This window comes from Scomber scombrus, chromosome 7, assembly GCF_963691925.1.
Source record: "Scomber scombrus chromosome 7, fScoSco1.1, whole genome shotgun sequence".
NCBI classification, from domain to species: Eukaryota; Metazoa; Chordata; class Actinopteri; order Scombriformes; family Scombridae; genus Scomber; species Scomber scombrus.
In genome coordinates this window covers 28,609,549-28,624,139 of record NC_084976.1, presented here as the reverse complement: position 1 = coordinate 28,624,139, position 14,591 = coordinate 28,609,549, and the positions used below count along the sequence as shown (strand labels likewise).

Genomic DNA, 14,591 nt, shown 5'->3' with positions numbered 1-14,591 from the left:
AGCAGCAGTTGCTGAGGCAATATCATTATTGGCTGTTGGTGTGAAAGCCGTGTGCATAAACAGAAAATTGCCCTATATGTCCTACAGGCTCTTATATCATCTTAAATTTACAGTGAAATCTGAATTTTGTGTGAACCTGCAAATGTACAATGACGCTTAATTGCTTAGAAAGTTATCTTTTTAAATCTTACTCCAATAACAGTGTTAAAAAGACACATATGAAATATTTTCAAAACCCTGGAACCTGAACTTGATTAAGTTGGTTGATCCTGATTGTAGGCCAATAAATGGGTGTAAAATGAAAGCAGAGTATAAATAAATAAATTAGTTGGTTATATTCATTTTTAAGGTTGCGAAATATATGAAAATCATCTTTCTTCATCAGCAACAGGTATGATGCGTAATCCTGCACCCCTATTTTTTATGTGAACCAAAAGTGATGTATTTGCAGCCAATTTTTTTTGCATTGCCACTTTTCATTCCCGCGCCCCTGCTGAAAAGGCTACACTCCCCCTTCGCCTTTTGTTTCCGAGGTGGAGCCTGATACCCCGACTTCTCCAAAGTGAACTGCCGGTGAAGCAGACGGAGAGAAGATATAGGACTGGGATCAGCAGTCGGTGGCACAGATCTTGGGACGCAGTATAGATCGTGGAGGGACGATACAGGCGGCTGCAGGGAAGAAGAAGGATTTTTGGGGAGTGTTTCGCTCGGCTGATTCATTTTTACAAAGCGGCCACGCACGCGACAGATCCTCAAACAAGATGAATTCTTTCATCCTCTTGTCGCTTTTTGCCACGGTTGTCGCCGGAAAGTCACCTCGGCTGAAATTCCTCGTGCACGGTAGGCAGAGTTGTATTCTCTGGGTGTTTTGGGCAAATTTGTTCACAATGGAAACCTTGTTTTTATCCATCTATGTATATATGGCAAACGGATGAATGGATGAGTGAAAGGCTGGATGGGTGAATGATTGAAGACTTAAGACATGAGGTGATGTAGCCTGTTATTTTCCAGTTCTTTTGGTCTTATCCTCGGCGAAATCCGCACAAACAATACCAATAAAATCACATTGACGGAGCTACCTCTGGATTAATCTCCTAACACCCCCCCTCCACCCCTCCCCCCTCCTTCTCCCTCCACAGACCGAGTAGTAAATTACGCGCTTCACTATTCAAGGCCCGCACACATGCTCTTACAGGATGAGCATCTGGAGGAAAACCAATTGTTCTGTACTATCTCAATGTGAACAAGACATACTTTGATTTTTTTTATTTTTTTAGCAAACTTGTTCATTGTTTTGTTTTTTTACATGTCCATGTTGATATGTGTACACAGTCTACCAAAAAGGGCGCATGGTAATCATCTGGATCTGATTTGTGCAACTCGTGGCTTTTTCTTTAAGTCTTTTTTTGACATCTTATGTGTTCGGTGTATATCCGTGCACAATAAGATCGCTCATTTCTGCAAAGCACCGTCGCTGGATGTCAACCAATTAGGACACCAAAGCTCTAACTGGTGACCGTCACTCTGTCTGCTCACCTCCAGGCGCACCAAGCAGAATAAAACAAGAAGCGCTTAAAAAAAATCCCCCCTTTGCCTTTTAGAGGAACATGGCGCCTATTCGGCCAAAACACGTTGCGAGGTTGAACCTTCTTAAGACCCGCCTGCCACTGCCGAAAAACATCATTACAGTGAAATATGGCTCTTTGGAGGTTGACACAGTCACTGTAGCTCCCGCGTCCTTGCAGAGCTGCAATGCGGGACATGGCAGCTGCTTCACACTGCAGCAGAGGAATCCGGCACCGGGAAAGAGAGAGTAGCTTTAGGGTATAGCAGCCGCAATAAATACACGTATATATGTGTGTGTGTGTGTGTGTGTGTGTGTGTGTGTGTGTGTGTGTGTGTGTGTGTGTGTGTGTGTGTGTGTATATAGCCATACGTTATATACACAGAAAGGGGGTGAGTGAGAAATGGGAGGGGGGGGGGGAAGCAATGGATGGAAAATTCCAAGCCGGCTCGTGCTGTAGTTATCTATTCCACTCACGCCTTTTACACCTCACACAGCCCTTTAATGTATTCAGCAATCAATAAAGATGTGGCTGTGTCAAGCTATCTGTATCTGTACCCATCCCCTCCCCGTAGATGAGCACAGTACAAAACGCACAAGATGACGGCCCCGGACGTGCATGTCATATCAATCATACTTCTTGTTGTTGTTATGCAATTGCAGGGTGCAGGGTTGTCACGCGCACGCACACACACAGACACACACACACACACAAAGAGAGAGAGAGAGAGAGAGAGAGAGAGAGAGAGAGAGAGAGAGAGAGAGAGAGAGAGAGAGAGAGAGAGAGAGAGAGAGAGAGAGAGAGAAAGCTCGATCAAGTGTGAAAGGTAATCCATCAGAGGCGCAGTTTGAGCGTCCACAAGAAGCTGGCGCCGTTTCAGCACCGTGGACAGCGCCGAGGTCCTCACATGTTAAAATATCCTCACCGTGCACGGTTTTTTCCCTCTCCAAATGAGGACATTTGGCAGGTTCTTTCTTCTTCTAACAACTGTTTGAAGACTATAATCATAGTTTTAGGAGATTTGAGTGTAAAATTGGACTTAAGCAGTAACGTCAGGCATATGGTTATGTCAGCTTAATGTTATTGTTGAGGCTAGGGACTGCATTAGGCATTTTATTACATTCTTCTGGCAGACAATTTTGTTCAAAGCTATTTCAATAAGTGCACTCAACCTCCGTGGAAGAGCTAGATGTCGTCAAGGATTGTAAGTGTATTCTTCCCAAACAAAAAACTACAGCATACTCTGAAGTCTACCTTCATCAAGGTTCAGTGTTCCTGTTTTTGTTGAGTGTTAAGAAGATATAATTGAGGTGGATACAATTTAAGAAACATCTTTGGGTATAATGCAATAAAATAATGTATTTAAAAATCACAATTAGTCACACACCACCCAAACAATAAGTGTGCCATATTGTTACCTTAACAAGATGATATGAGTAACATGTTAGCAAATGGTTGTATATTTATAATCCAGCAGACAAAGAGCAGCATTAACATGTATTTTTCTGGACAACTGATGGATATAAGTCCAATATTTATTCTCCTTTTAGTTTTAACCTTCACCAGTTACAGAGAAATATAACTGGGTTACAATGTTTACCAGGTAGTTGCCACATAAAGTAAATACTGCTACGCACTGATGGTGGAAACAGAACCAAGTGGTGAGACTGAGCCAAAACAGTAAAGTGCTAAAAAAGACCAGTATAACTCAGGAAGTCACTATGAGAGACACTTTCACATTACACATAGACCAATTTTGTATTAAAGTATTGATTGGTACAGATTTAATAACAATAATAACAATAATAAAACAATAATAATGATAATATACATTAACATATATGTGCAGGTGTGTGTTCGGGAATGAAAATATGAGACTGATCGGTAAAAGTGGGACATTTTGTCCTTTTCCTCACCTCTTCAAGGGATTGCATCAGGATTTGGATTAGGTACTGAATGACGTTTGAGAAAATTCTTCATTGCTTTACAGAATAATATGTTCACACACCTTCTTTTCAATTTGACTGCTCGAGAAAACGGAAATCCAAAAAGGCAGAAAGAGGCAAAGTAGGACACTCGCACACAAAGAGAGAGGACCTTGATCACAGACGTAAGGAGAAAGAGAGAGGAGAGAAATGCAAATAAAGAGAAAGGAAGAGGAGAGAAATGCAAATAAAGAGAAAGGAAGAGGAGAGAAATGCAAATGAAGAGAAAGAGAGAGTGAGAGTATGACTGAAAGAGAGGCAACAGCTCATCTCAAGGCTGATTTGAAGTGCACAGGTGCATCCCAAACATCAGAACATTTTGCCAAAGTTCAGCCATTGTTTGAGTTAACCTTCTCTCTCAGTCCTTGGCCTAAACACATCAATAACAAACCCTATTGAACCATGAGTCTGATAGATTTTCTTGTCATGTTCATAATGGGAAACCTTGAGGTCCAACAACAAATCAACTCTGCAGTGAAATGTTCTTAATTAATGAAAATAGCAGCTGTCATATAATTAGCCAAGAGACTCTAGATCAAAAACCATTTGACTTTGCTGTTTGTTCTCTAAAACACTTTGTTTGTTGAAGCTATTGCCAAAAATAACATCTGTTAACTTAGTTACTGCTGTAAAAAATGAACAATTTCTAGTGCAATGAAGAATTTGGTAGGTTTTTTTAACAGACTCCCTTTTATTTAAAAATAAGTGAGTTCATTGAACTTCATTTAAGATCCACTGAACGTAAAGAAAACTCTGCAACCTTTGGTGAACAAATGTGTTAAATGCATTTCCCTGCATCAAATAAAAACTAAACTCTTTGAAACGTATATTATTTACATCGGTTTTCACTTGTTAGCAGACTTCTTTGATTGGTGTATTAATATGAAACCAGTGGCAGGAATTTACATGCATGGATTACCTTATGAGTTTGCAAGAGACAGAAAATAAACAATTCAATTAAAAAACCATTGGTCCATATTATTGGTCTTAGAGGTAAAAGAAAGAAAAAAAACATAGGGTACCTTTAATGGGATGCTCTGCTGGCTGTGCTCTGATTACCATTGAACCCAGTTTGTATAAGTTGTCTCTCCCAGGATGCGTTGCCCTATTAAGGTATAAAAATGGTCATAATGATAAACTTGAATGTTTTATTTGATGAAGAGAAGTGATACAGTCTCACTTTCCCTGGTCATTAACATCACACATACTAGTCTCTAACCTGATGTTTACCATTTCTAAAAACAACCACTTTAACCAATTCAAGCCATTGATTGACTTCAAGCACTTTAAGCATCTGGGCAAAGGTAGCAGGCTTCTGGCTATCCCCAAAATACTGATGCTCAATGGTTTGTTCTGAAGAGCAAAACGTTCGCACGCAATGTCCCATCTGACCAACCGAAAGCAACCGAGGTTAGTAAAATACCAGACATGACTACCAAACAACCTGCCAATATCCTCATTGCACCACTATGAACTTTTGGCACAATGGACACCTTCTTGTGTGCTTTGACTGCTTCCACTGCTGCAAACAAATATTGCCCACAGGTAGTTCCAGCTAGGCTCCCAGTACTCCCATTAAGTTGAAATTGCTGCCTTTTTGTTACTATACTTCTACTGCACGTCAATGGGGAAACACAAAGAGGGAATTTGATGCTAAAAAGACTGTTCATGTGCCAGATATCCTCTTGATATGACTAACTCAGACTGCTGAAGCCTCATATAAGCTTCAAATAAACCATTAAATGAATTTTGCACAAAATTACTGTGCAGACACACTGCGAATTTTGGCACTTATATTGAAAGCACAGTTGAATAGTATCTTTTAATAGTCAGTATGAACACGAGGAATGAGTACGAGGAAAACCCTTTTCAGTGTTCATATAGACACCAAAAAATATGTAAACCTATCCTTTAACCAACCGGCAAAAAGATCAAACCTCAACAACTTTCTGTAGTCGTGTATTCAATTGATTTTTATACAGTTTTTTAGCCCAAGTAGCTGCTGATTGGGCATTTTAAAGGTGAACACCTGCTAGTATTTTCTATTGTTTTTACTCTTTCTAGACCTCTGTGAGGTTAATATAGGCCTGTCAGACAAAAAATAGAAAATGAACATATTCTGTGTTGTTGAAGCCAGACAGAATCAATAGAAATATACTTGGAAGCTCTAAAAGTCTGCTTGTCAATTTACAAAACAAATATTCATATTAATCTGTTGGTGTTCCTTCTAAAGACCACCACACAGGGAAATCAATAAATGCTCTTACCAAAGCCATCAACCACATTGGCCTTCCACGAGGAAAAGCTAATGTAGGAACGATAGCCTCATCAATTAGAATCCCTCCAATCAGAGAGGCCACTGTTTCCATAGAAACTTAGTTGGTTGGCTAGCAACGTGTATCAGTGATCAGCACCACTTCATCCTGGCTATGCTGTCAGACTGGGTGTCTGTTTTCTATCAGGGATGAGAGGAAAATCATTCAAATCATCAGAAATGCCATGCAACCCTGACTGTATAATCACTTATTAGTTTTTATATCTATTATGATCAAAACATAATGAGCAAAATGCATCATTAGTTTGGATTTCAATTATTTTTTTGGTTTTAAACTGTTCTTTGAAGAATTTCCTGAAATGTCTCTGTACAAAATAAATGCATATGGTGACATTCATTATAAGACAAAGCAATTTATATCATGTTCTGCATCAGCTGCATCTTTTAAATCATTGTGGGGATTTTAATCTATTTTACAAATGCAGGCGCAGTTGCAGTGTAGGTAAGCGTGAGTCTGATTGGATGGGTGATTCAGAGATGCCAAAATATACCGTTGAGCCTTCTGGAAATGTCCGGAGTGTAATTCAACCAAGCATCTGTGATGGGATTTGCCCACATGATTGTTTTAGTGATATTTATGCACCCACCAAATTCCCTTTCCTCGCAGCACACCCGACCGAGCCAGGTTTCCGTAAAGGCTCCTTGTGTAATCTAAAACCATACAGAGCAGTAACGTCAGAGCGAGTGTTTTGGTAATTGAAACCAATCCTCATGCCGCCTCCTTTATTGACGGCAGATTAAATGTAGATTGAAAAGTAAAGGTTTGGCTCTTTGCCATCACAGCTTCTAGACTTTGATTTGACCACAGCATGAGAAGCTTAGGCTGGCTAAATCTGGATCATCTTTTTAGATAACTTCCTAACACATCATTTTACTTTTTTTGTTATTGCGCTTGACCTTTACTTTATGAATCCTTTTTTATTACAGTACTTTGATTTTTTTTAATGTTTGGAAATTTCGTTTTGTACTAATCTTAAAAATATTGCACTGTATATGTTCTTTCTTCTCATTCTTAATTACTATCTGAGTTGTAAAAGTAAGAAGCACCTTCATGTCCGTAAAAGAATAGATAGTTGCTGTTGTTATTGTCTGTCTTGTTTTTAATCCAGTCCAGCTCATTTGAATTAATTAAACTTTATTACCACAGGTCATATTTTCATTGCACAAATAAAAACAAACATTTGAACAATAATGGCAGCTCATCCCTCTAATAATATAATTTGCTCTTACCCACAGAACCCTCCAGGTTCCACTTCAGCAAGCCGGAGAACTACGTGAGCATGTACCACCAGGAAGGGAGTAACACACTGTATGTGGGCGGCCAGGCGATGGTCTACATATTGACATTCACCAACAAAGGGGTCCGCGACGTGCAGGTACAGGTGTACTCTTGACTTGTAGCTGATGCCTTGAATTACAGAAACATTATATAATATTAGCAGGAAAAGTTGTTGTTGTTGTAAAAGGACATTTGGGGGATTGAATTGTTCAACTCCTGACACTCTTATTTTAAAAGGAGAACCACTCTGCTGCCACGAAGAGCGAAGTAAAGATTCAATGTAAAAGATCACTCACCAACCACCAGTTTAAATTCTGCCAAGTCTTTAAGTCAGTCCACTTCAAAAGCCACTTTGGCAGCCGGCCAGTGTTCGGAGGTGCTGTTAGTTCTTCTATTGAACTCAGGCCGGCTGGTAAAAATGGACAGTAGAGACTTTAAGGTTAAAGCAGCGGGCTGTTGACCAGAGTTAAGTCATGTCAAGTCAATTTCAACAGCTAAGAATTACAAATTTTCCTCTGAAAGTCACATTTCTGTTTTTCTTGTTGGGAAAGTGAATGAAATGTCCCATTGAGGAAAGGCAATTTTGGTTTAACTGCACAGCTATCAGGTGTGGATGTGCAGAACTGTGTGAGACCAAACCACCAAACCTTCTTCTTGATCAGCAAAGCTTCTTGCAGAGAGTTAAATTAGTCGATTGATACCAATAGTCATGTCTGTTCACAGGGCTGCAAACTCTCATATAATTGACATGCACACACTCTCATTCCCCTGTTTCCAGTCTTTATACAAAGCTACGCTAACGGTCACTTAATGTTGCATTATGTCATGTCATGAGAGACTTATTTAATTCTCTTAAAGAAAGCAAATACAAATATCCAACTACTGCAATTCATTAAGTCAACTTGCTGCTACTTGGAAAAGAAAACAGAACGACTTGCTCAGATTAAAGACTAACATGAAATTAAATGAACAACTTATCTATAATATATTTTACCCCCCAACGCTGTTTGACAGACTCTGCTGGTTAACATTAAATATAGTTCCCCCTCCTGCTGCGGAGGGGCGCCACAGTCAGCCAAAAGGAGCAGAGAGACGAGACGGACGGCCTGCCGCTGACCCAGTTCAGCTGCTCATTTGCATTGACGAAAATGTTGGTGTCATGAATGCATTAATTAAGCTACACTTTTCTCTTTGTGTGAGGAGAGAAAAACATAATTCACTAGGCTAATAATGTCAACATAGGCTCAAGATTGCACAGTGCGTGGGCTAAAGTGTCAACAATGACTAGCCTAACAAATTGAAGAGACTGTGAGCTCCCAAAATGACTATGTCCTGTTTTTTTGGAATCATTATAGGCTTAATGTTGGGTCATCCTCAGTGGAGACCAGTGATTAGTGGTGTGTTTGGCATTGAGGTTGGTAACTGACATGTTTTCAGGTTGAGTTGTTTCATGTGCAGGTTAATTTAGTGGAGCCTAATAGTGTTGTTTTTGGCGGTTTAATTTTAGTCTTAGTCTAGTCTTTGTGTCAAGCTGTCATTTTAGTTTTTATTAGTTTTAGTCACGTTCATACTTTTTAGTCTAGTCAAGTTTCAGTCGACTAAAAGTCTGAGCATTTTAGTCTCATTTTAGTCAAAATTATCTGTGACTATTTTAGTCTAGTTTTAGTCAATGAAAATTGTATTTTAGTCTCTTTTAAGTAATGCAATTCTATTTAACCCAGTCAATATAGTATAAGTACTTAGTAGTATAGACAAAACCAAAATTTTCTTTTAGCCAAACCCATTTCACAATTCAAACAAGGTTGTCTTATTATTATATTATTGTTACCTTATAGACTCAAGAATAACCGCGGCTGGCCGGCCATCGGTCCCGTTTCTCTGTGTCAGTTGTCTGTCGTTAACGCTAACCTACCGCAGCTGCATCTTCTAAATAATGCAGCGAGTGGGGATTTGAGGAAGTGACGTCGAAGTGAGACAGGAAACAGAAATACTGCAAAATAATAAAAATAAATGAACAACGCGACTAAATGAGATGAAATAACGTTATAACATTTCGTCTCGTCTCGTTTTAGTCAACGAAAATGAAGAGACATTTTAGCAGAGTTTTTATTTTGTAAACCACATCTAGTCTCGTTTTTATTCGTCAATAATATTGCATTATATATTTAATTATAGTTATCGTCACATGACCAGCATTTAAGTTGCGTCTCGTCTCATTTTCTTCACGTGATAAAGGTTCGTTGACGACGATATTTAGTCATAATTTTCGTTGACGAAAGCAACACTAAGCCTAACAGCAGAACAATGTATAAAATCCTCAAAAACAACAAAAAGTGAACAGCAACTCTTGAAGCCAGTCACATAGCATTACAAAGTGAGTGGGTTTCTTTTTCTGAGATTCATCAATTGTGGATGAAACATTTATTAAACAGGAATTTCACCGCTGTAAATAGGATGATTTCTTTAAAGCTGTCATCTTCTGTGTGTAATAGAAACTTAAGAATGTCTTTATAAAACTGGTGTCTATGATTAGAGAGCAAACTGAGCATACTGGAGTTAGTTATGTGGATCATTGCAAATGTACTGAGAGTTGTACAAATGCCAGAATGCTGCCAGATTTTTTGGCTGTTTTATAACGCTGCTCTGGTGGTCACTTCCTCCTCAATACTTTGTTGTGTCTTATTCCACAGCATGATATTTGGCCTCCTAACAGTTGTGCCACATGTCTGATTCCAATATTATATCATTAGACTATTTCCCCCAAATATAACGATATTAAGGCAGCACTATAATAATTGAGGAAGGGTAGTATTTAATCCAAGACAGTCCAAGTCGATGACGAAGGAGAAGACAAAATAATGTTTAATGTCATTCATATACAGGCACTTCCCACATGAGAACCATAGGAATCAACTTAAAATTGGTGAAATTGCCTCTAAGGTTGAGTTAACACAATCTTACACTTTGCAGTAGCGAAACAAAGCTGGTTACCTTCTGACTAAAGGTCACAAATCTCAGCTTTTTTTTCTCAGCAGGATAAATTCACTCTGCCTCTCTGCACCACTCTTTCTATTGCTCTCTCCACCTACGTGTATACTCAGAGCCAGAAGTTCATGCCAATCTTGTGGGGGTTGTAGAAAAGGATTTCATGGACATGTGAAGTACAGAAGGTAGATTAATTGAAAGCAGGGGTACAACAAAAAGGTAAATCGCATATTTGAAAGACAAAATTAAGCCAGGAATGTAGTGAATATCACACAGTAGTGATAGCTAATGAGATGGAAGTTTTCTGTGTGGACTGTGTTTTAGCAGCTGCAGCAGGGTCACAGTTCTCCTGCTGAAAAAAAGAGCTGTGTGAAAGAACTTGGCACAAACTAAACAGTCCTTCCTCCCACAGATCCCAGCGGCATCTGATCAGACTGCAATTGATACCTGCAAGGCAAAGGCTGCACCACTCGAGGTAGAAACTCATTCTTATAGTCTGTACCTTCTGCACAGCATTCTTCTCCATCAGTGTATTATCATCGCTATCACCCTGTGTCTCATCACGACAGCCATCATCATCATCATCATCATCTTCGTCGACAGTTATACTACAATGAGGTTAGTGCTCCAATATTCGGTTTTAATTCAGTTATTTAGATTAGATTCAGGGTAATCTCTTCCAAATTGATAGGACCAAAGAGACCAAACAGATTAAATAAACACTGTAAAACATATGATGACAAAAACAAATAAGATATGAAAATGCTAATTAATGCAGAGAATATAAAATTACACAGAGGACACACACCTCAAAGCTTACAAACAAATAATACACAGATGAGTGAGTTGTTTATAATTGCAGTGTTTAACCAGATTCCACAGAGAGACGGAGAGATTATCGGGACTGTAATGTAATACATTTAAACTGAAATGAGTCAAAGAATAAAACCAAGTGTTTGAATGCTGATGAATAATCTTAATAAGTAAAGGATAAAGTTCCCAGATCATAAAAAATAAAGAAATCCAAATGACAGTCTGACAACATAATTGGATGTCTTGGTATTTAATGGTTGTACTTTAAGTATCATGACCATTTTTCTACTATTTTACACGATTAAACTATTTCAACCTTCATTTTCATGCTGTTCTATAATTACCGGCATTACAGGAACGATTATTGAAATTAATTCTCCATTAACACTCACGACCAAAATCTGCATTTGTTCTATAGCAAAAAAAAGATAATTAATTTTCAAGTGGATTTCAATCTACTTAGCCACATTTAGTTCTCAGCTTGACATATTATTATCCTCACTCCCTTAACACTTAATGACATCATCTATATGTATGTGGACCCATGGCTTAAATGTTGCTATTGCTCATGTCTGCAAGTGTCTATGTGAATATCTGCCGAAAATGTAGTGACCACATAAAAAAAACCAAGCGCTGTCCACATTTTACCATCCTGATGTACTGTTTTAGATTACATTAAAAAAAAACCAACAGGAACATAACTGGCAAGTGATGCAAACTGCCCAAAAATACAAAATCATTACAGAATAAAATGGTCGGGAATGAATGGGACACATCCGGAGATAACTGGTTGAAATGTTTGGTAGATGATACTGGAATATAAAACAGGATGTTGTTTTACAGAACACCACCATTGGGTTTAGAGTCTGAGTGCTGACAACCAAAGCCGATCCATTTGTTTATATTATTAGCTGTGAAAACTAGATTTACTGCAGCTGCCCCATGCCACAGGCCTAGAGACTGTAGTCATGTTCAAAAATGAAGTTTATTCCTATTTTAATGATGTGTTGTAAGGTTCTGTAAAGACAAAATGTCAGCTGGAGTCTTTTGTGGTAACTATGAGCATTTTATCACCAAGACTTCATTGACAAAAACACTCCTTTCTTAGACTGGTTTAGCATTTTACCATCATCACTTACAAGATCCTTCACAACCTGGCACCATCATATCTCTCGGAACTGATTCACATCTACACACCTTCCCGAACTCTCCGATCCTCCTCCGCCAACCAGCTCTTTGCCCCATCTGCCAACTTAACTACCATCATGGGGTCAAGAGCCTTCAGCCGATCTGCCCCCCGCCTCAGGAACTCTCTCCCACCAGACATTCGCACTTCTGACTCTGTTTCCACCTTTAAATCCCGCCTGAAAACGCTCCTATTCAGAGTGGCATACTCTGCCTCACACTAACTATGCAATCACGTTCTTGTTTATTTATTCTACTAATGCACATTCATATTTATTCTTTATCTTTGCACTAAATGTTACCAGATTTTTATTGTTTGATGTACTGTTGTTGTGTTTTATGTGCTTTGAAAGGCGCCTTTAAATATAATGCATTATTATTATTATTATTATTATTATCATAGTACTGCCACACACATCTAAGCTAAAACCCACCACAGCTGTATGTACACATGAGAAGGTGTTATGGCACAAAACAAAGAGGGGACTTTTTTTCCCCAAACAAGCAGAGCTAAATCTTCCAGAGAGTCTGGCAGTGACAGATGGTGGAAAATGAGAATGTCCTGAGTGACACAGTAAATCTTCTGCAATAAAGCCAGTAGCACTGGGAAGGAGAATCAAGGACGGGCGGCAACATCTTTCAGTGACAGACAGGCGCTGGGTTGGTGGACGAAATTAACCCCTGGAGTGAAATGTTGAAAGGAGGTTAAAATTAGATAGAACGACTTCTGTTTATCCGACTAACTCAATGACCAGAATGATTTAGGATTGTACCTAAGCTTTACCCTCCTGTTGTCCTCGAGTCAAGGAAGGAAGGGAGGAAGAAGGAAGGGGGGAGGGAGGAAAGAAGGAAGGAAGGGAGGAAGAAGGAAGGGGGGAAGAAGGAAGGAAGGGAGGGAGGAAAGAAGGAAGGAAGGGAGGGAGGAAGAAGGAAGGAAAGGAGGGAGGAAGGAAGGGAGGAAGAAGGAAGGGGGGAAGAAGGAAGGAAGGAAGGAAAGGAGGAAGGAAAAGGAAGGAAAGGAGGGAGGAAGAAGGAAGGAAGGAAAAGAGGGAGGAAGGAAGGAAGGAAAAGAAGGAAGGAAAAGGAAGGAAAGGAGGGAGGAAGGAAGGAAGGAAGGGAGGAAGAAGGAAGGAAGGAAAAGAGGGAGGAAGGAAGGAAGGAAGGAGGAAGGAAAAGGAAGGAATGGAGAGACGAAGGAAGGAAGGAGGGAGGAAAGAAAGAGAGAATGAGGGAGGGAGGGAGAAAGGAAGGGAGGAAGGAAGGAAGGAAGCTAGGGGGGAGGAAAGAAAGAGAGAAGGAGGGAGGGAAGAGAGGAAGGAAAGGAAGGAAGGAAGGAAGTAAAGAAGGAAAGGAGGAAGGAAGGACAAAAGGGAGGAAAGAGAGAGGAAGGAAAGAAAGAGAGAAGGAGGGAGGGAAGAAGGACAGATGGAAGGAAGGAAGGGAGGAAAGAAGGAAGGAAGGAAGGAAGGAAGGAAGGAAGGAAGGAAGGAAGGAAAGAAGGAACAGTCAAAACAGACGGGGTCAATTTGACTAAGTTTGTCCAGAGCACATATAGTTTAATAATTTAAAGCTTTGCCCGACAAGTAAATAACTGCAAATAAAGTCAAGCTTGAACATAATAAGAACACAGTGTTAACTTTACTTAAAGCCAATCCTAAATCTTACTTAAACCCGCTAGGTCCTCATCCTAAATGACCCAATTATCAATTCTCAGCAGGGGGCTGTCAGGTTATCCCCAGGGTTACCGGGCCGGTGTTTTAATGAGTGCTGTTCATTAGCAGCATCAAACGTTTTCTTGCATACCAGTGCAGTAAAACACTGCAGCATAACGCATCTGAAAAACTGGAGACTCCTCTCTGTCCAGTCAAATTAAAATGACTGAAGAAGACATTGTTTTGATCAGTTGCTGTCATCTTTTGTCTCTGTCTTTAAGCCTAACCTTTAAGGGATATGGCCGGCAATGTTTTATGATTTTATTATTCTTGACAAATTAAAAGTGCAGAAAAATGTATTTAACCTTCGTGTCGTCCTCCCGGGTCAAATTGACCCCGTCTGTTTTGACTGTTCCTTCTTTCCTCCCTTCCTTCCTTTCCTTCCTCTCTTCCTTCTTTCCTCCCTCCCTCATTCTCTCTTTCTTTCCTCCCCCCCTAGCTTCCTGTCCTTCCTTCCTCTCTCCCTCTTTCTTTCCTTCCTTCCTTCCTTTCCTTCCTCTCTTCCTTCTTTCCTCCCTCCCTCCTTCTCTCTTTCTTTCCCCCCCTAGCTTCCTTCCTTCCTTCCTCCCTTCCTCTTTTCCTTTCTCTATCCCTCCCTCCTTCTCTCTTTCTTTCCTCCCTTCTTTATTTCTTCCTTCCTCCCTTCGTTCCTTCTTCCTTTCCTTCCTTCCTCCCTCCGTACCTCCCTCCCTCCTTTCCTTCCTTCTTCCTTCCTTCCTCCCTCTCTCCCTC

At 39.8% G+C, this 14,591-nt stretch overlaps 1 protein-coding gene across 1 annotated transcript in view; it reads left to right on the top strand.

Annotated features, from left to right (window-relative positions):
* Nucleotides 1–761: 761 nt before the first annotated feature.
* Nucleotides 762–14,591, top strand: part of si:ch211-113g11.6 (uncharacterized protein LOC559008 homolog) — a 39,506-nt gene continuing 25,676 nt past the window's right edge. Inside the window, exons 1-3 of the mRNA XM_062423351.1 lie at nucleotides 762–840; nucleotides 7,122–7,261; nucleotides 10,562–10,624. Of these exons, the coding sequence (XP_062279335.1) occupies nucleotides 762–840; nucleotides 7,122–7,261; nucleotides 10,562–10,624 (282 nt within the window). The remainder of the gene's footprint in view (nucleotides 841–7,121; nucleotides 7,262–10,561; nucleotides 10,625–14,591) is intronic.